Consider the following 21,346-nt stretch of genomic DNA (forward strand, 5'->3'; position numbering starts at 1 on the left):
GCCATTGTAGGTTCGCTCACTTGGAGGCTTGAGAAGCCATTTGTGCCTCAGGAAGGGAGCGGTGTACAGTTACGGCGTTCCAGGGCAGTCCGTCGCTCAGATGGCTGTTGAGGGTAGATTTGTTGGGGAGGGGCTTGTATCAGTCTCCAGTCAGGCTGGGAGAATCTCGGTGTCGACCAGACCTTGGTGTGTCTGCTGAAAGCCAGACCGCACGATGCACTTTGGACCCTGGGGCTGAGCTGCCTTCTGCTCAGGTTTTCTAGCCTGGGGTGATACAGGTCCCTCCTAAGCTCAGGGCTTCATTTCCTGCAGAAGACTTCTGAGGAAATGACAGCTGCCACTTTCTGAGTGTCCACTGTGTGCTGGGCTATGCTCCATCTTATACACAGAACCCTGGTGGTACCTTCGCATTATAGAGGATGAAACTGGAGGCCCAGAGAGGCTAAGCAGTTAGCCCCACATCACACAGTGACCCTGTGGGTGACGGAGCCAGAATTGAAAACCAGGCACTCACTGCCCATGTTCTTTGTGCTTTGCCACTGCCTTTCACGAAGTCCAGACGTGCGGGGGGGGGGGGGGGGGGGGGGGGGGATGTCGGCTGTGTCCAATGCATATGTGTGTTTCAGATTATTCTGACTCCACTGAAGTCAAATTTGAAGAGCTTAAAAACGTCAAACTAGAAGAAGAGGAGGAGGAGGAGGAGGAGGAGGAGGAACAGGAACAGGAACAAGAAGCGGCTGCCTTGGATCTCTCTGTGAATCCTACCTCTATAGGGGGACGCCTTGTCTTCTCAGGTTCCAAAAAGAAGTCATCTTCTAGCCTGGGCTCCAGTTCGTCACAGGATTCTGTTTCTTCCGACTCAGAAACCAGTGAGCCTCTGTCTTGCCAAGCACAAGGGCAGACGGGAGTTCTCACTGTGCACAGCTATGCCAAAGGGGACGGCAGGGTCGCTGGGGGAGAGCCATGCCCGAGGAAGAAAGGGAGCGCCACCAGAAGCATCAGCGAGCGGGAGCTGGCGGAGGTACGGGCTGTGGGGCGTGGTTGGGGGTGAACTGCCTGGAAGGGATCCTGTGGAGAAAGGGGTGCTGTGGGTGTCCAGGATGGCAGGAGAGACCTCAGGAGGGACATCCAGGCTGCCGTTGGTGTGTCAAGCAGAAAACCAGGGGGCATTGGCTCACTTCCAGCTTGTTGTTTGCTGGGAGTTCTTTCTCTTTTCTCTGTGTGACTGTGACTGTTCCAAAGAATTGCACTACAGCCTCGGGCAGCGGTGGCCAAGTTGGGTCCATCCTCTGACCCCCCAGACCTTTCTTGTCTTAGAGGCACAAAGGTTAGAGTGGCAGTGGTTGCAGCCCAGATGTTTGAGTGGTGGGAATGAGATGACCTTTCTTACCCTAAAATTCAAGTTTTTTTTCCTTATAAATCTTGACTGCCCTGTAGACTCCCATGAGAATCTCCCCTCCACGCCTCCCCCTCCTGCCCCCCATACATTCTTCATCTCCGAGAATAACATTGTTGACGGAGAATCCTTTTGGGGACCAGGATGAATTCCCAAAGCCGTAAATGTGAACATGTTTGTTCAGGCTTCCCCCTAGAACAAACACTCTGTCACCAAAAGCTATGTTTTTTATTTGTTTTGTGTAAAAAGGATCTGGGTCGGTCTGAGTGGGATATTGCAGGGCTGTGATGGATGCATCTGGACTCAACACCTGCCCAAGTGACCTGCTCTTACTCCCCAGCCTTACAGCTTATGTGGGTCAAGTTGCAGCCTTGAGTGTGTGTGGGGGGGTCACTGGTGGATAGTAGGAGTCAGTGCAGAGGGTCTCTTTTGTTCCCCATCCCCTTGCCTTACCTTTGAAATTTTTATCTTCAAAAGTTACTATGAAGCATTTCTGGAGTATAGACAGCTAGGAGACCATCGAACCCCATCATCTCTTTGTATTAACATTTAGCATATTGGCTTTATCTTTTCTTGGTCTGAAATACTCACAGTCCATAATAAAATTCCTCTAGTCTTCCCACTCGAACCTTTTTGCGGTTGGTTTGTCCCCTTGTGTTTAATATCCAAAGAATTCTCTAGTAGTCATATAATTTTCTCCCTGCCTCCTCTGGACAGAGCGAATGTCAGGGCTCAGTGTCTGTAGACTTCTTTTTTCCATGTGCATGTTCCTCCCTTCATCTCACCGTGGGTGCAGGCTCATGAGCTGATAACCTCTGGGTCTCCTCATGGCCTCCGACTGCTGCTCTCTCTGTCTTTTCACGGCAGCTCCCACAGGAGGGGGCTTGCCAGGTTGGAAACTGGAATCCATTATACTCCCTTTTGCCGCATCCGAGCCATTCTTCATTCACAAAGCTTTCGTGCCCTCTCGTTCATCCTGCTGTCACGCTCCAGGTCACGCTGTCTTTCTCTTGCAGTGTCTTGCTGACTTTCTTGCCTGCAGTTGCAATCACAACCACAAAAGCAGCAGACAATAATAAGGACTTATTATTGTATATTCTAAATAGTTGATATGCATCATTCATACTATATATTTCTGCTTCATTACTGTAACCACAGAATCAACTTTTTCATGGGCTTTTTTTCGGGGGGGTAGGATGGGGAGCCAGTAAGTAGCACCCATCTTTTTTCCTCCCAAATTAGGAATCAGTTAAGTAATGGATATAGGAGTCAGGCACATGGAGCTCAGGGTGTCACTTTTTTACCAGTTAAAATGATTGAAGAAAGTGGCTTTTAACCTGCTGCTCACTTACCCGCAATGAGGCGGATTATCTACCTAGTCACGGGCAGTCCTGGAGGACATAGGCCACTGTCACCGCGGCAGTGTTTTCCACCCATCCCCATCCATGTGCTGTGAACGCAGACTAGGACGTGCTCCTCTGCCAAAGGCAGATCCCAGCCAAGTGAAGCTCACTAACGACAGGGGCTGGGGAGAAAAGCCAGGCATCCCTCCATGTGGAAACAGGCCGGGGAAGGAGGCTGCTCTCTGACATGCCTCCCTCGTTCCACCGCTGCTCAAAAGCCACTGAGTGCCTCCCTGGCTCCCTTTCATTTCTCCATGGGCTTCTTCGCTGTCATGTGATGGTGATACCCTTCTCCATTGCACTCCAGCCATCTCTCCCCTCCTCCCCCATGATGTGCTGGCATCTTTGAACTACTTCAAGTTATCTAAAAATATCTTGGCTGCCTGCCTGTTCACTTGACTCTATCATCGTTTATGGCATGCCTACTCTGGGCTAGGACTGTGCCTTCAAGGAGCTCACAGCCTAGACGAGTAGACAGATGTGAGCACATAATTCTAGTGCTTAGTGACCCATGTTGTGGCACAAGTGGAATAGATAGCAGCTCAGCCTGGGTTTGGGGTGAGGCGTTCAGGGAGACTGCAGGAAAGGAAGCATTTTAGCTAGGCCTGAGGTTGGCAGGAGTATGCCAGGTGGGTAGAGTGACATTGGAGAGGGAGTCTAGGAGAGGAGAGAGTTCTATCTGCATGGTGGTGGTAGCTCATGTCAAGGTCAAAGTGCGTGGGGGGTCTACAGTGGTTTCATTTGCCTCAGGCATATGGGATGGGAGAGGGCTCCGGGAGGTGTTGGTGGAGGGTGAGTCAGGACCCAGATCTCGGAGGGTCTGCCTCATATGCTTTGTGAAGCAATTTGACTTTAGAGTTGTGGTGTGGGGAACAGTAGAAAGTTCCCCGCCATGTGTTTTTGGAGATTGAAGATTTCCATAACACTTTTTTTTTTTTTTTTAAGATTTTATTGGGGAATTAGGGGAGGGCAACAGACAAGCTGCTGTCCTTTTGTTCTTCAGTCTAGTTGTGGAGGACATCGCTTCACTGGCCCATGTTGGTATTATCATTGCGCTCTTCCCGGCTGAGGCAGATCGGTCACCGGCCACTGGATGGCCACTCACGGTGGCTCACAGCAGCTCACGCTGGCTGCTCACAGTAGCTTATGGCAACCCACTGCAGCAGGGGCTGCAGCCTACGCCGTTGCCAGCGACTCACAGCAGCCCAGCTGCAGGTTGAGCTGTTGTTCACCATCTTAGTTGTAGAGGGCGCCGTGTCACTGGCCCTAATGTGGGATCCAAACCGGGGCCCAACACACCACTCGGCCGGCCCCATAACACATTTTTTAAATGCACAAAGATGCATACAGAATAATAGTAGACACACAAATTGTCATCACCTAGGTCTAACGGTTGCTAGTATCTTGCCACATTTGCTGCATCTATCCTTTTTCGATTTGCTGAAGTATTTTAAAGTAAATCCCAGATACCATGTCATTTTCCCCTCTACTTCAGTGTGTATCTTTAAAAAATATGGGTATTTTCTTAATACTATGTCGTTATTACACATAATAGAAGTATAAAAATTCTTTAGCATCATCTAATAACCCAGTCCATAATCACATTTCCCCAGTTGTCTAAATAAAATCGATTTTACAGTAGGTTTATTTGAGTCAGGGTTTAATCTGGTCTCACATTTTACATTTGTTTATTATGTCTCTTAAGTCTGTCTTAATCTAAGGCAGTGTCCCCCTCTTTTTTACCCCACCACTGACTTACTCAAGAAACCGTGTCAGTTGTTTTTTAGATTGTCCAGTGAAGGGTTTTTTAAGCTCTGCACTGATGTTTCAGAAGGTGATTTTTGGAAGCAAGTGTAAAGGTTTTTTGAGGGGAAGGAGGCAAAATTAGAAACAGCAGAGGTTCTCTTGAAGGTGGAATTTGGGATGATTTTCACTTCCTACATTTATAAAGTGTTGGAGTACTTTTTATGATTAATGTTATTTTTATGATCAAATACTTCTGCTTCAGGAAAGGAGGGATAAAAAGATTTGCAACAGGGAAACCAATTTGGAACCTGTTCCTTAGTCTGAAAGGGGGTTGTGAGGACCTGAGCTATGGGGTGGAGATAGGGATGGGGAGCAGGAGCGGGGCTGGAGAGCTGCTCAGAAGGCAGGCGCTTAGGACTGGGAGGAGGCTGTGGATTGAGTAAGGGGGCAGTGCAGGGGTTGACTTGGGATTCTGACTGAAGTTATGGGATGGATAGGGGTGCATCAGTGAAAGATAGAGGTTCTAAGAAAAGCAAAGGGGCATATGAGTGTGGCTCAGGAGGTGAGCTTAGCTCGGGGCATGTTGAGTGTGACCTGCCTGTGAGGTAGGCTGTGGAGATGTGTATACACAGACCGGAAGCTTGGGAGGAGTCCTTAGGTTTGGGAGTCACTAGGAGGGTATCGATGAGCATGGAGGAGCTCATGTGTGGAGCGTGAGGAATAATTTTCACAGTGTGGGTGGAGGTAGAGGGCCCAGGAAGGAGGAGGAGAATGAGGAGAGCAGCCAGAGGTTTGGGGGAACTAGGAGAGAGAACTAGGAGTGTGTCCAGAGCCGGGGGCGGGGAGAGATTGAAGACCCTGGGAGCTATGGCCACACTTGCCCCTGGTGAAGAGGAGGACCCGGAGCAGTGGGGGCGGGGGTGGGGGAGGGAGGTTGGAGATAAGGGGGGCCAGGGAAGGGACAGGACCCGGAGGTCTGAGCAGGATAGAGGGAGTGTGGTCTCCAGCACAGGTGGAGACAGAAGGGGATGGCTACAGTTGGTTCATTGTTTTTAATTGTGGTAGAAATACATGGCATAAACTCTGTCATTTTAACCGTTTTTAGTGTACAATTCAGTGGCCTTAACTGCATTCACTTTGTTGTACAGCTGTCACCAGGCTGCAGATGGTGTCGAGGTAGGAGGAGCTAAGGAGTTCTCTCCTCCGGACTCTCAGGGACAGTCAGAGGTCTACCTCGCTTATTGGAGCCCAGCCCTTTGCAAAAGCCACTGCTCCTGGAAACCTTTCATTGCTTCCCATCTGCTCCCCTTTCTCCTTTGAATCCCTGTACTTGGCTCTTTTTTTTATTTTTTTATGACCCTCTGTCTTGGTCTCAGTGCAGTTGTCATAGGCCGGTGAGGAAGGTCAGCCTCTAGGAGCCAGGCCCTGGGCCACGTTCAGCCTTGCTTCTGGAGGCACCAGTGTGGTCCCCAGGGCTTTACCCATGAGCCTTCTGTATATGTGGAAGGAATGACTAGAAGTGAAGTTTAGCTTAGTAAGAAGCCCACATCAGGATTAATCGATAGGGTAGAATGGGGACCAACAGTCAAGGCTTGGGGCAGAAGCTGAACCACCTTGCCTGTCCCTAGAGAGGCCTAAGAGCATTGTGTCTATATTTGGAAGCAGCTGGGTTTCTAAGAGTACCCTTGTGTGTTCCCGCCCCCACTTTAACCGTCCCCCAAGGTGTAATTTGGGCCTCTTGGTATTCAGTTTATGTGCCGCTGTCTTATGTCAAGGGCCCTGGTATAAGCATCTCGGTTGACTGACTGCTGCTGAAGCACCAAGCAAAGCCTGAGAGTTTTCATTTAACTTTAGACTGAGCCACAGTGATGTGTCAGCTGTAAAAGTCCTTAGTTTAAGCTGCTTTGAAAAAGTGAGTTCGCAGCAAAAGGAGAGAACAACTGGTTCTTTTCTCTACAGAGCAAGCCCATCAGGAACATTGACTTTGACCCTGGGGTGCCCGGTGTTAGGAGGCACAGAGAACCTCAGGAGCCTTGAGCTCCAGCTCTCTTGAAGGCAGGGGGCCTGGAAGACACTACATGCTCCCCCATTCCATCCTCACAAAGAGCCCTGTGGGGCAGCGCTTTTTACCCCCGTTTTACTAGTGGGTTGCTACTTGCCTGGGCTCATACAGCTGGTTGTTTGAACTAGGCTTTCTGTTCTAGACTGAGGGAATTTAGAGATTGGAGCACATTGCAAGGAGAGGCAGCACCGTGAGGGAGGGTGTGGATTTCTTGTAGCAGGAGGACCTTTCAGCCAGCAGATAGAAATTGTGCGAATGTCTTCAAATATTTGAATAGACCTGACTACTTTGGTCAGAGTCAACACGATGGTAGTGGGAAGGGCACAGTATTCAGACTCTGATACCAAGTCTCCCTCTGGCTGGGTCATAGCTCTTGAGATTAGAGATGACGTCTCACCTGTCTGCATTGCCACTGCACCAAGCATATATGTACTGGGTACGGATGCTGGGCATATAGGAGGCACTCCAAATAAACAGATGTGAATAATGGCGTCCTCCTCCTTTTCCAAAGCTGCATTCTGGGGTTCTTGATCTTGACCCCTCTACTTCCTCCAGTACTTGGACCTATAAAATGATCCGTCTCCACCTCCTGCCTCATATTCATTTTCTATTGCTTTAAACAAGTTATCGCAAACTTAGAATCTTAAAACAACACAAATTTATTATATTCTAGTTCAGTTCAGAAGTCTGAAGTGGGCCTCACTGTGCAAAAGTCAAGTTGTCTGCAGGGCTGTGGACCTTCCTGGAGGCTGTAGGTGGAGAGCCCATTTCCTTGCCTTTTCCAGCTTCTATAGGCCACCCATATTCCCTGGCCTGTGGCCCTCTTCCGCCTTCAAAGGCAGCAACATCCGGCCAAGTGTTTCTCGCATCACATCACTTTGACACTGACTCTTCTGCTTCCCTGTTCCATTATTAAGCACCATTTGATTACATTGGGCTCAGAGGATAATCCAGGATAATCTCACTATTTTCAGGTCACCTAATTAGCAACTTTTGTAATCCTTTGTTCTGTTAACATATTCACAGGGATTAGGCCTGACCCTCTTTGGGGCACCATTATTCTGTCCGCCACATATCGAAACATCTCTCCTTTCACAAGCTTTTTTCCTCTGCCTGTGAAACCATCCTCACATAGCCCTATCCTAAAATACAATTGGAGGAAATTTTCTTCTGAAGCTATGATCTCATTCTTTCCCTTGATCTTCTCAAAAATAGCTTCTAAGATGTATTTACTTCTTAGTTCCTTACTGTCTGTCTGCTGACACTAACCTTTCAAAAAAAATCCTGACACCTCCCACTTACCAAGTTTACTGGCGCTTCCTGCTCAGCAATTCTGTATTCTTCGGCCCTGGGGATTCCCCTCCTTGCTTTCTGTATTCCTCTTACCTATCTCCTGCCAAACCTCCTTTCTCTCTTCCTTCTTCCCCATCCTGGAAGGCTTGGTCTCCCTTCAGCTTACCTTCCACCAATAATCGCATTCACTCTCACGATTTTTCTTTCTTTCTTTCTTTCTTTCTTTCTTTCTTTCTTTCTTTCTTTCTTTCTTTCTTTCTTTCTTTCTTTTCTTTCTTTTCTTTCGTTTCAGGTGTATAAAACAGTGCAATAGTTATACTTTTTACCCCTCACAAAGTGACAACCCCTCTCCCCCAATCCACCGCCCCACTCCTCCCCTCCCCCCCTACCCCCACAATTTTCATTCTGAACCTGATGCTGAGGATTCCCACATCTACAGCTCTTACTCTGACTGCTTCTCTGTACCCCACTTCTGAATTTCTTAAAGCCTCTGGGGCAAATGAAGGACCCGTAGATAGGGGCCGTGTGAACCACGTGCAGCATGTTTAACTTGGCTCTTGACTCCTCCATCCACATACGTTCTCTGAAGCCTTTCCCTTGGTGACTCAGGCTAGAAATCCCCACCGCCTCTGGTTCCTTTATTCTCCTTCCTTTACTTCCAAGTCTCTGCCACTTCTCAGGTTTAGGCCTATTGTCTAGATGGTCTTCAGAGTGGGGAATGCAAGAAGATGATTGGGGTACAGGAATAAAATAATGAAACTTAAAATCTTAATCCTTTTATAGTCTGTGTGTGTTGTAAAATGTGCATAAGTACATTCATATATATAATTCATTAAAAAGTATACATATGTTGGGGTACATGTCCCTAACTTATTTATTTCCATGATAGCACTATCAAATAAATTGGTGAGAATAGGTTTTCCAGTTTGTTTTGGCCAAAGAACCCTTTCTTTAAGTGAAATCTGAGTCACTAAAAAAATGTAAATGAAAAGCAGGGCTGTTCTGTTTGGAATGGAGGTGGGGCCTCGAGCCCTGCCTGTTTGCTCTAATGGAGGCTCTTTGGGGGCCTTTTTGATCTACATTTGGAAATTGCTGATACTAATCGATGTGGTTCAGCTCTGATTAAAAGTCTGTGATCCTCTGAGTCTTCATGAGTATCAGTAGTAAAAGGTCCCTAATGTCCTCACTTTTCCTGCACACTGATCTGCATCACTCACTTCCTGTAAGCAGGGATCACATCCCCTTTAGACCATTTCGCCACACCCCCTTCCTTTCGTAGGTAGGCCTTTGCATCCAGTGGCGTCTCAGTAAATATTTGAATAAATGGGTGAATGGACACTGAAACTTGGTTAAATTTATGTTTGGAAGAGCAGGCTCTGTTCTATTTGGATGTGGCTTCTTACTATTTGTTTTTTCTTGACATTCCCGGTGTGGTCCTTAAGTTCTGGGGTTCTGCAAAGTTGCACGTGGAGTCTGTAGGCTCAGTGTTACTTCTCCGAGGTGGCACTGCAGTGCTGTCACTTCTCTACAGCACTCGAAGGCATTGGTTTTGTCACAGGTGCAAAGCGGCCCTCTTCCAGGCCTCATTTCCTTGCTTAATGGGTTTTGCTTAACCTTGTGTCTCCCAATATCAGTATAACCAAGTTTAAATATGTTGGCTAGAAAGAAACTCTTATGTAGTATTGCTGATTCAATCCTGGACATCTTAATCCTCATTACATTTGCTCTGACATTATGTAAATGCAGTGTTAAATCAACCTTTTCCTTTGCAGCCAGGCCAGAGTTTTAGACGTACTCTCTGTCCTGGCTGATGTTCTCCCCTGGAGAAGAGGAATGAATGGTATCAGCCACAGCTGAGGGCTCAACAGTGCATAAGGAGAAGTTGGCCTATTTTACCTTTAATAGGCCAACTCACCCCTTTGAATGTCTTCTAGTCTTTCAAACCTGGATGACCCAGCTGCCTGGCACTTTGTAACAGGTGCTGATGGCCTTCCGGTCCAGGAAGAGGGTCACCTGGGTTTCTCTGGGGCTCAGACGCAGTCTCGTGACACTGAGCTTGGGGGTTGAGGGGGGCGTGACTTTCCTTTAGAGCTGGAGTAGGTTTATTTTGGGTACGTTTGTTTCAGGCTGCTTCTGAGAAGGCTGGGACCCACACTTAATAGGCACAGATTTTGCTCTAAAATGTTTACATAGTCCTACGTTAGACTCGTTTGCATGGCACTGTCGTTTTGGCTTTTCCTCAGACAGGTGTTTTCTGTGTTTGGTTTTCTGTTTCTCTGCGTTTCTCTGTACCTGCTGTTTCCCTTGCTTTTCATTAGAAGACGTAACTTGCTGTGTCCCCAAGTGGAAGCAAGACCAATGAGATTCCTTCTTCTGGTTTGTCCAGGTGGCGGATGAATACATGTTTTCCCTGGAGGAGAATAAGAAGTCCAAGGGCCGGCGTCAGCCCTTGAGCAAGCTTCCCCGCCACCACCCGCTCGTGTTGCAGGATTGTGTCAGCGATGATGGTAAGTGTTGCCTTCTCTTTCTTCACCAGGAGGAAAGCAGCTCACCCACCACCTTAGGACTTGCTCTGACAGTTCAGTGGGAGGCCACACTGAGGGCCAAGGGTGGGCCTGTGGCGTAGCAGTTCCTCTAGTACTCCATAAAGAGGGCAGGATTTCATTCGATTTATTACCAGACTTCATGATAGGTTTGAGTATCGTGGAGTGGACCTAATAGGGGTTCATTCCATACAGGTTCTTTCCTTTCCTCTCCTTGGAGGTATAAGGCTGATTTTTCGAGATAGCAAACTGTCACGGATGCCAAGCCCTATGCTGAATGCGTGGCTACAGAGATAACTAAGATAGGTCTGTGCCCTCAAGAAGCTCACAGGGTAGTGGCGCAAACTGGTAAACAGATCTAAAGAAAGGAGATAGATGGTAATCCAGGCGGAGGGGTCAGCCTGAGTAACCATGGAGAAGAGAAACAAGGAGATACATATTCAGTGGCACCAGCTTAGTGTGATTAGAGTGAGGAGGCCAGGCCAGGGAGTGATGCGGGGGGTAGGAGGAATGAGATGGCTGTGAGACTAATGAGTGAGGGCTTGTATTCATTGGTGTTCAGGAGCCTTTGAAGTGTTATAAGCAGAAGAGTGACATGGTCAAATTTATGTTAGAAAGATTGCTCCTAGTGATTGCATCTTGAGAATGGCCTTGAGAGGAGCAAATGGGCTTTTGTCATGGTCTCTGTGAGATAGGAGAGTCTGAACTAAGGCGGTGGAGGGAAGGGGAAGGGGAAGGGGATGTAGTGAAGATAAAGTGGGCAGGATTTGGCAGTTGGGTGTGGAGCTGTAAGGTGGTAGGGAAGGGAGAGGCATGAGTGGAGTGCCTCCCTGGTTTCTAGCTGTGGTTGAGTTTTGGAAACCTACGTTCAGTGTCTATGGAGGATGTAGGCGTGGGGTTGTACAGAGGTGGTCCTTGATATCTTTATTAGAGTAAATGAGGCCACCTGGAGAGAGGTACAGACAGGGTGAGCAGAGGCTGGGGTTAGGAGGACAGAGGAAGACAAGGAGCCTGTGAAGGAGACAGAACCTGGAAGTGTGTGGCTGGAGCTCAGGGAGTGATTGCCATCATCACAGCGTGGTCTCCTGTGCTGCCTGGAGCCCAGAGATCCAGTCAGATTAGTGCTGATGGGCTTCTGTCAGTGACCAGGTCCGTTGTTCCTCTTACTGACTCCAGGCCCTTTTCCACTCTGTTCTGTCCTTCCTGGCCATTGGCTGGGTGGGAAGGTCCAGAGTCTCATCAGCCTTTCTTCTGCTCCACAAGCGCCACATGTCTTTTCTGATTTGATGTCAATACCCATCTCTACTGTATTCCTTGGTAGAAAGGTCGTGATAAGCTGGGTGGGGAGTCTCTTGAGATCTGTAGTCAGAAGTTGGTCAGACCTTGCGCCAGTCTTAGGAAGTCCTCTGGTTTTCCTCCAGCCCAGCTTTATGATATCCCCCCCACCTCCGCCCCTAAATGCTCTAAAGCAATGTAGGTTGTAGAAAATTGGAAAAGCAGGAAAAGTTACAAAGAGGACAACAAAATTACCCTGCAAAGGTGGCCACTGTGAACATGATAATGTGTTAACCTTCCTGACTTTTCTGCTTAGATACTAAATTATATCCAGGTATGTGTTTTTATAATAACATAATTGAGATCATAATATAGAGTCCCCCAACTTTTTATGAGAAAAAGTTTCAAATGTGGAAAAGTTGAAAGAATAAAAACTGTGTGCACGCCTTTTGCATTCAACAGCTGTTACCATTTTGCCTTAATTGCTTTCTATCTTTTCCATCTGCATTGTTTATATACATACTGCATGCATATTTGCCGTATCATTTGAAAGTAAGTTGTAGTCGTCAGGTCATTTCATTTAGGGTACACCAATAGGCATCTCCTAAGAAGGATTGTCTCCTGTATAAACACTGCTGTTATCACACCTAGGAAAATAACAGTGATATCCTCCAATCTTCAGTCCGTATTCCCTGCTTAAAAATGTGTTTCATAGCTTCTTCCTTTAAACCAGTACAAACCAAACAAGGGTCATGCATTTGGAAGTATTATTTCTTTAGTCTCTTTTAGTCTAGTGTGCCCTCCCCCCATTAAAATTTTTCAATCGAGGCATCACATATTCGGGGAAATGCACACATCCTAACTCTATAGCTCAGTGGAGTTTTATCTATGTAAACTGTAAACTCTCGATTCCTGCAATTTTTACACAAATATAGTGAACATTTCTCATCATTCAGTATTCACAAGTGGAATGATTTGGCTATTTATGGTTTTCTAAACCGAACAGATGTCAGTGTGTGGATTTTTCGGTTGTGATTGTGAAGCTGTCTGTTTCTGTTTCTTCTATCATATTTTGGTCACTCTTTTGTCCAGGGTGCAGAAAATACCTGTGTTTTGGTTTTGGCACCCTGGTTCCTGGCTGAGCCCGATCATGGGACTCAACAGGGGTTGATATTCATTGTCTGCATTGGCCTCACGACTCTCTGGTACCTTCCACTGAGGTCACATGCGGCATCTGCCAGATCAGTTTAGGTTAAATGGGACCGTAAACGTAGCCTAGAGAACTCTGCACTGAGCACTGAGTTGGAACTGCCAGAAGTGAACACACAGATGGGGACCTAGAGCCAGTGTATACCGGAGTGTGCCTTGGGCTGCTCTGCATAGATCTCTAGGGTCTCTTGGAAAGCACTTCTGTCTGGCAAGAACCAAGAAGATCACTGGAGGGGTGGTAGCTGGGGATGGCCGATGCCCACACATGGCTAGATGTACTGATCCCATGAGATGCCTCCTGTGGTGGGGCTGGCACAGAGCTGGGCTCCTGTCAGGTGCTCCAAACTTGCCTCACTTCGGGGATCACCTGGAGAAACACTTCAGACATCAGTTTATTTTGATATTTGCTGTGTCTGCCACTAAAGATTGCCCCCCTTCATCGTAACATAACAGTTAAGGGTTTCCCTTACCTCCTTCACCTTGTTTCTACTGGGAGCTAGTGGGCTGTGCCCTTCTCTCACTGATTTCGGGGAGCTGGAAAGTGTGTGCCTTTACGCTTCCATCTTGTTTTGTGAGCACAGTTTTTTGTTTTCCATTCAGCAGTGTGTCCCTTTCTTTGGGGAAGATAACACCCAGAGGGAATTTCCTTTCCCAGGCAGTGCTGAGGCCCGATGAAGTGTATGCTCTGCTGTCTAGAGTAATGAAGAGATACAAATTTGTCCTCTAGACCAGGGGCCTGTGGAGGACCAGATAGTAAATATTTCAGGCTTTATAGGCCTTATGTCTCTGGCACATATTCTTCTCTGCCCCTCCCCCCCAAAAACAAACAAACAATTCTTAGCTCCCTGTTTCATTTAGTTGCATTTCTTGAGGTTTCTTCTGATCTTTTACTTGGGACATGTTTCTTTGTTTCTTCATTCTGGCTGTCGCTCTATGATTGCTTTGATGTATTAGATAGATCACCAGCTAGCGAGTCTGTTTGCCGGCTCCACTGGTTCTCCAGCTGCCCTCAGCCTCACCAAGTTGAGCAAAGAGAGTCCTCACTAATTTCTGCTTCCAGCTATCGTAGAACTCCTCTTCCCGGCAAAGTAACTCTGGGCTGGTGAGCTCGGTGTGGGGCCGGAGGGTCTCTCCCCCAACCGGAAAAGCCCGCCACTGCTGAGGCATCCCTCACGGGGTTTGCCCTCTTCGTCTCCACCCCTCCTACCAGACTCCACATGGCCTCCTCTTTAAGTCCTTCGTTTAGAGGTTCTGTTCATCTGGTGTTCAGGGAACTTCCGAGATTGAATATCTTATAAATTATTTGTAATTTTGGTGTGATCCTGGGAGGCAGTTGGCACAGCGTCCATCTTTTCCGCCGTCTTATCGGAAGTCCCCCTTAGCTCCCTAAACGGGCTGGATTTGGTCCATGTGTGAGCCCCTGGTCTGGACTCAAGGTGTGTTACATTCTATGGTTGGGAAAACACTTCATCTTGGACACACTCTGCCTTCCTCTGAGGGAGCCGAAAGGACTGGTGAGCCCTGTCCAGAAAAGGCAGATAGCCCACCGCCCTTTCCAGAGGGAGCTGGAAATTCTGCCCAAGGACATGATGTAAAAACTTTGTTAAGCCTTGCCATTTCCTTTTTTTTTTCCCCCACAATCCTTGTTTCTCTTTGGTGCAACTCAAAAGGAAATTCTTAAGAGGTAAGGACTCAACATGCTGACATATTGGAGGCAGCAAGTAACACAGTTTCTGGCAACACAGTGTTTTACTGTTGCCCTTGGGTAGAGGGGTTAAATGCTGGCAGCCGTTAGCTGTGAGGAGAGCGCAAGAAGGAGAACAGAGACCATGAGTCATTCTGGCCAAAGAGGCTGCAGGCAGGCCTCCCCGCAACATCATCCAAGCATTGACAAGAGTTTATTGAAAATCACTCTGCCCTTTGCTTTTATCACCTGTAGGATCTTGGGTTTAGTCCAGACCTGGGACCAGGAGTACTGGCCGAGCTCATCTGCTCCCCATGCAGAGAGAGCCACAGGTGTGCAGGGCTGGTGCTGACTCACGCTCTGTTTCCTCCTCTAGAGACATCTGAACAGCTGACCCCCGAGGAGGAGGCTGAGGAGACAGAGGCCTGGGCCAAGCCCCTGAGCCAGCTGTGGCAGAACCGACCCCCGAACTTTGAGGCCGAGAAGGAATTCAATGAGACCATGGCCCAGCAGGCCCCTCACTGCTCTGTCTGTATGATCTTTCAGACTTACCATCAGGTGAGCCTGCTCCATCCCCTCTGTTTGTCCAGGACCAGCAGTCAGAGGGAAGCTAAGTTTAATTGTGGGTACAGAGCTTATCACAGGTTGTTTTGGGAAAGGCATGTTTTTCTAATGTTCTCTGACCAGCCCCATCCGTGTGCTGGTCAGGCTTCTCCAGGCAGGTAACCCAGCAATGCGGGGTTTTGATTGAGAATGCGTAGGAGAAGCACAGAGTGTGCGGCTTAGGCTCGGGGGGTATTCCCTGCGGCCCTTGGCACTCACACTGTTTACAGAGGAATCTGCCCTTTTGTTATCGTTCTAGTCAGTGATTATTCCTTCACTAGGAATATCACTAGGTGGTTTGTAGTTCTGGTCAGTCATTCTGGAGGATGTTGTGTTTCTTTACTGTAGTTTGAAAAACCACATCCTGAAGCGTTCTCTTCTTGCCTTTCCCGTTGCCACAGTGGGTACTGGCAGTCAGAAGGAACTTGGGCGGGGTAGGAGCAGAGGGCTGGGGGGTGGGGGGGGGGGAAAGGCGCTGTGGCTGAGCTCAGCTGTGCCCCGCGTGCTTCCGGGACATTTGATGGCTCCACCATCATGGGTCTCACTGGGTGTAGCTCTAGGAGGCCAGGAAGGCATCCACAGCAGCATGGGCCAGGCAGCCAGCTCAGTCTCAGCTTCGACCTGCACAGGGTGGCATGCAGATAACCAGCCCCCCCAGTGGGGGTTAAAAAGTGGCATGACTGCCACTGAGCCTGGCAGCATGCCGGGTTCATGCTTACCAAAGACTGAAACCTCAGACCAACACACTTTGGATTGAGCTCATTACTTCTTTCCATTGACTTAAAAGCAAAACTGAAGAACTTGATGTGCCCTGGCCTGTGAGGGAAGTGAAAGACCTGGCTGTACTGTCAACAGATCTACCGAGTGGGGCTCAGGGTTTCACAAGGGGCACAGGCTTAGGGTTGACATGTTTCTGGACACTGTTCTTGGAATGGGGGTGATGGGGCCATCCAGACACAGAGCCAGCAAATATTTGTAGTCAGGATGTTTGCTAAGGGATGTACGTGGACATAAGGTTCTTCCTGAAGGGGCCCCGAGCTGGGATGCACAGGTGGGGCTGTAGCTCAGGTGACCTGCTGGCATGGATCACAAGAGGAAATCAGTGCTGGCCTCTAGGGAGCACCTGCTCTGGGTGCGCCCCCGGGGTGGGGGACCACATAGCATCCTTGTGAACATCTCAGCGCATTTTATTACCACTTGGTTTAGGAAGATTGAAATCCCAGTTGCCTCTTACCTCGCTCCCTTTTCTCGGTCGTCCCCTAGGGGCCTTTGCTTGACGCTGCTGTGAGAAATTGAATTTGAGTCATTAGAGGTAACTTCAATTAGCAGCTCAGGGATAATGGCTGTGCACCCGGGAGCTGGAGCCGTAGTCGTGTCAGCAAGAGAGCCAGCTTCCTGCTGATGGAGCAGGTGGAAAGCCGAGGGCACAGGCGCATGTTCACTGAGGTGTGCCCTTGCTCTCTCTCTCTCCTTAGGTCGAGTTTGGAGGCCTTAGTCAGAACTGTGGAAATGCTCCAGATTTAGCTTCGCAGAAGCAGAGGACCAAGCCACTGATTCCAGAAATGTGCTTCACCTCAACTGGCTGCAGCACAGACATCAACCTTTCCACCCCTTACCTGGAGGAGGATGGCACCAGCATTCTGGTTTCCTGCAGGAAGTGCAGTGTCCGGGTCCACGCCAGTGAGTGCCTCTTGCCTTTTCTCTGCGTCCTGTCCCACAGCGCATGGGCCTTCTTGTTGGAAGTCCTTGCCCCCCATGGGCCTCCCCCCAACCTCCCCGTGGCTGCCCCAGTCACCCAATGCAAAGATCGCTGTGTGTTCTCACAGAGTTTGTAGTGATTGAGTCTAAGTTGCTTTTTTTTTTTTTTTTAAATTTTTATTGGGGAATTCGGGGAGGGGAACAGACAAGTTGCTGTCCATTTGTTCTTCAGTCTAGTTGTGGAGGACGTCGCTTCACTGGCCCATGTTGGTATTGTGATCATTGTGCTCTTCTCGGCTGAGGCAGTTGCTCACCGGCTATTGGATGGCCGCTCACGGCAGCTCATGAAAGCGCACGCCTATTGCTGGCCAGCCCCACTGCAGCCTATGCCGTTGCTAGAGACCCACGGCAGCCCAGCTCCAGGTCGAGCTGTTGTTCACCATCTTAGCTGTAGAGGGCGCAGCATCACTGGCCCTCATGTGGGATCCAAACCAGGGCCCTGCTGCTCAGAGCTGGCGTCCCAAGCCAACTCCTAACCAACACACCACTCGGCCAGCCCAGAGTCTAAGTTTCTTGTGACTCCGGGGTCTGCGCTTTGCACAGTCAACTCTGCTGTCCTTTTGGTTGTAGGTAGCAGGAGGGCATTCGTTCCCTCTCCTCACTAGGTGTTTGTACCCTATGAATCTGCAGTTTCTGATTTTTTTGAGGCTGAACCCTGGGGGCCCTGATTCTAGAATTCAGGAGTTTCTGTAGAATCGGTTGTAGCTTTGGGACATGGTATGTGGAAAAGAGTTGCAAATCTTCATTCTGACTCTGGCCTCTGGGTTTAATTCGCTCATCTTGATGTGCCTGTTAGGTTGCTATGGGGTTCCCCCTGCGAAGGCTTCGGAAGACTGGATGTGTTCTCGGTGTTCAGCCAACGCCCTGGAGGAGGTGAGCGCGTCCACACTGTTTCTCTCTTCCCTATGAGACTTGAGTTTGCTCAGGGCCAGACTGTTTCCTGTGGACTTTGTGTCCCCCGCAGCCTGCACAGGGCCTGGTACACAGTGATGTCAAAAAGTGAGTGTTGTCCGAATGAACTGCCATGACAACGAGAGTGGCTGCTGCCCACCTGTGGCAGGGCATGAACAGAGTCTGGAAGCTGTGTTTGCTCCACTGTGTCAGGACCAAGTGGACGTCCTGTCGATAACCCTAGGACATAACCCCCTTTAAAGAACTTAGCCGTGGGGGTTAGAGCAGCAGAGTGGAGCTGAGGTAGCTCATTTTGTAGCTTTCTATTCATCACCCTCCCACCACCGCCCCTTGCCCCAAATTTGGCAGTACCCCACATAACAGGCAGTCAGAGCCCTGCAGTGCTTCCAGTTTCAGCAGAGTATCCTTCGTGACTTTGCTCACAGTTGTTATTATTAACAGTAACAGTGACGAGGATTATGTTAAGTCAAGCAAATACTTGGTGCACTTTAGCCCCGAGTGGCCGCCCCGTCTTCTTACAGGAGAGTCCTGGTTACAGGGGCCGTGTAGGTGAAGCCCACATGCCATTTGGCTGCTTTCTTATGTGGAGGCTACAGTTGCCCAAAGGAAGTGAAGGGGAGAGCAGATTGGATGTTAACGACTTGGTGGTAACCACTTTCCTTCCCTCCCTTCTTGGCAGGACTGCTGTTTATGCTCATTACGAGGAGGAGCCCTGCAGAGAGCAAATGACGATAGGTGAGTTTTCTGAGCCGAGTCTCAGAATGCGTACTTCTGAAGCAGCGTGCACAGGTACTCACAGGGCAGTGGCTGTTATCAAAACGACTGAGGAAGATTTGGGAAGCACATTGTTGAGAGCCAGAATAGCATCTCCAAGACTAATTTTAAAAATGAGATTCCAGGGGCAGCCCAGAAGTCCCAGACCGTTCCAAGTCCTTTCCCGGTTGAGATAAGTAACGTCCCTTTTTTGGAGGAGCCAAGATGGACTCACGGCGGTATGAGGATCCTGTGGCGGTGATGCAGGGGCTTTCTGGGCTGGAAGTGAGGACAGTTACCTTGTTACAGATGGGACTGGTGCAGAGGTGCCCGTGGCCGTGGGCTAGTAAGCACTTTTCCACAGGCAAGTTCTCCTTGGCTCAGACCTGCTCTTTGGAATGAGGATGAGTGTCCTCAAGGAAGAGAGTGGGACATTGAGGAGAGCCCAGCCATGCCTGTCTACTTTTGAATCAAATCTATGGAAGTTTCTGGGCATCTTAGCCCAGAGGTGGGCCTCTTAGCTGTCGGGCAGCTAATTTTCACTGAGCTGAGTCTTCGTGCCTGGTCTTGGCTTACTTGTTCTGAGGTAGAAACATGAGGGGAACAAGGTTGTTGCCCTGGAAAAGCTGGCTGTCTAGGGTATGGTACACATACCTCAGGTCAGTGGGCAACCAGTGGTCAGTATCCTGCTTCCAGCTAAAATCCTGTGGGAAGTGGGAGTACCGTTCCATCCTGCCTCCTGCCTCACAGGAACCCTATCGTGTTCCAGATCGATGGCTATTCTGTTGGTTGCTCTCTCCTTTAAAGGGCGCTTGCTGACTTTACTTGAGGTCATCGTGTTCCTCACAATTGCAAGATAGCGCTGTTAAAGTTCTTCCTTATTTGGAGTGGAAATGGCTCTGCTTGAGCATCCCACCTTTACTTTATAATCCTTGTCTGCCCTGCAGGGCCCCATGAGAAACAAACCTGTTCCCACAACAGTCCTGTAAATACTGCAGGTAACTTCCATGTGGTCCCAATGCTGTGTATTGTAGGTTTTCACCTGGCCTGATTTTAAGCGCTCTCACCATCTTCGTTGTTCTCATCTGGGGCATGACAATTTCCTGAAATGTCCAGAACTTACTTTAATGCTGTAAGGATGTCCACTGAATAGACCTGTCACAGTAAGTGGCTGCTTGGGCCAGCCAGACCTTGAAAAGTGAGTCTGCTCTGGATGAAGGGTGCAGAAGGTAGAGGTCATTTCAGCCCAGGGGAAAGGTTTGAGCAAAGGCCTGCAGGGGAGAGCTGTGATCACTGGCAGATTGGGGCCCAGTTGGAGATATTTTGTGGAAGCGCCCAGGTCCTATTGTAAAAGAGGTCTGTACATAGAGCCCTCTAATTTATTCTGACTCCCCCGAAATCTGCCACACTCAATTAATTCTGCTTATTTTGTGACAGATTGTGAGTTAGTGTTGTAAGCAGTGCAACCTGTGCTAACCTAGGGCAGTGTTAGTGGGGACCTGTTTCCACACACTCACTGTGGAGACATTGTGGTTCTTACTTCATTGGGTCCAGGAACTTGCTGGTGAGAGTCAGCGGTCATGTTGGTCAAGGGAGGAAACACTATCATTAGGCCCACATGAGGTGAGAAGGCCACAGGGCCTTGGAGCCGCAGGTGTCTTGAGGTAGCCTTTGCTTTTTGGCAGGTGGGTCCACGTCTCATGTGCTGTGGCAATTTTGGAAGCAAGGTTTGTCAACATTGCAGAAAGAAGTCCAGTGGATGTGAGCAAAATCCCCCTGCCCCGCTTCAAGCTGGTAAGAAAGTGAGATGGGCTCGCAGACTCTGTTTACACCGCTACCCTGTTTACAAGTCTCTGGGGGGAGGAGAATATAGTACGAACTTCTAAGGGCCACCTCTTTTGACCCTGTAGTCAGCCTTTATCCCTGGGTTTTGGTCAGGGTTTGTGATTCTCACCTATAATCAGACACGAGATTCAAAGAGGGTGTGTGCGCCCTAGTGTTTGGGAAGGAAGTTGACCCCTGCTGATTTTGCTTTGCATTTGGGTGGGGGAATGATAGGGGAAACTGTACTGTTAGTTCCTGGAATCACTGGCTTGCTTCCTCTTTGTTCTAGAAATGTGTCTTCTGTAAGAAGCGGAGGAAAAGAACTGCTGGCTGCTGTGTGCAGTGTTCTCATGGCCGGTGCCCAACTGCCTTCCATGTGAGCTGTGCCCAGGCTGCAGGAGTGATGATGCAGCCAGATGACTGGCCTTTTGTCGTCTTCATTACCTGCTTTCGGCACAAGATTCCTAATTTGGAGGTGAGGAAGGGTGCCATTCTAGAATCCTCTTGACATTTTCCAGGATCATTTTCTCTGCAGGCTGTTCATTTATTGTGTCAGCAAATATTTCCTCAAGCATTATGTTTTATGGTGAGTGCCAATGTGTAAGAGATTAAGAGATGGCCCCTGTCCATCGCTACTTCCTGCCTGGTGCTTCCGAATCCAGTGGCACCAAACTGCATGGTGTTGATTCCTTTTGATTACCTGCTTACTTGTTGGCCTCTCCTCTAAGACAAACTCTTTGAGGGTCCATTTCATTAACCTGAGTGTCCCTGTTACTTAACGCAGTGTTAGGGACATAGCAGCAGCTCTGTAAATGTTGTGAACTGATGGGGAGCGCTCCCAACCACAGTTAACCATTTATTGCCACATAGTAGAGATTTTGTACT

General features: G+C 48.8%; 1 protein-coding gene across 3 annotated transcripts in view; it reads left to right on the forward strand.

The window, feature by feature from the left end:
- KDM4A (lysine demethylase 4A) overlaps window positions 1-21,346 on the forward strand; it is a 42,261-nt gene that overhangs the window by 15,255 nt on the left and 5,660 nt on the right. For 2 of the 3 annotated variants that reach the window (XM_019643842.1, XM_019643844.1), the window contains exons 11-18: window positions 627-1,021; window positions 10,287-10,407; window positions 14,988-15,169; window positions 16,690-16,894; window positions 17,769-17,845; window positions 18,564-18,619; window positions 20,323-20,431; window positions 20,751-20,936. In XM_019643842.1, the coding sequence (XP_019499387.1) occupies window positions 627-1,021; window positions 10,287-10,407; window positions 14,988-15,169; window positions 16,690-16,894; window positions 17,769-17,845; window positions 18,564-18,619; window positions 20,323-20,431; window positions 20,751-20,936 (1,331 nt within the window). The remainder of the gene's footprint in view (window positions 1-626; window positions 1,022-10,286; window positions 10,408-14,987; window positions 15,170-16,689; window positions 16,895-17,768; window positions 17,846-18,563; window positions 18,620-20,322; window positions 20,432-20,750; window positions 20,937-21,346) is intronic. The other variant, XM_019643845.1, reaches the window with a different exon arrangement.

The sequence above is a fragment of the Hipposideros armiger genome, unplaced genomic scaffold (assembly GCF_001890085.2).
Source record: "Hipposideros armiger isolate ML-2016 unplaced genomic scaffold, ASM189008v1 scaffold_82, whole genome shotgun sequence".
Classification (NCBI taxonomy): domain Eukaryota; kingdom Metazoa; phylum Chordata; class Mammalia; order Chiroptera; family Hipposideridae; genus Hipposideros; species Hipposideros armiger.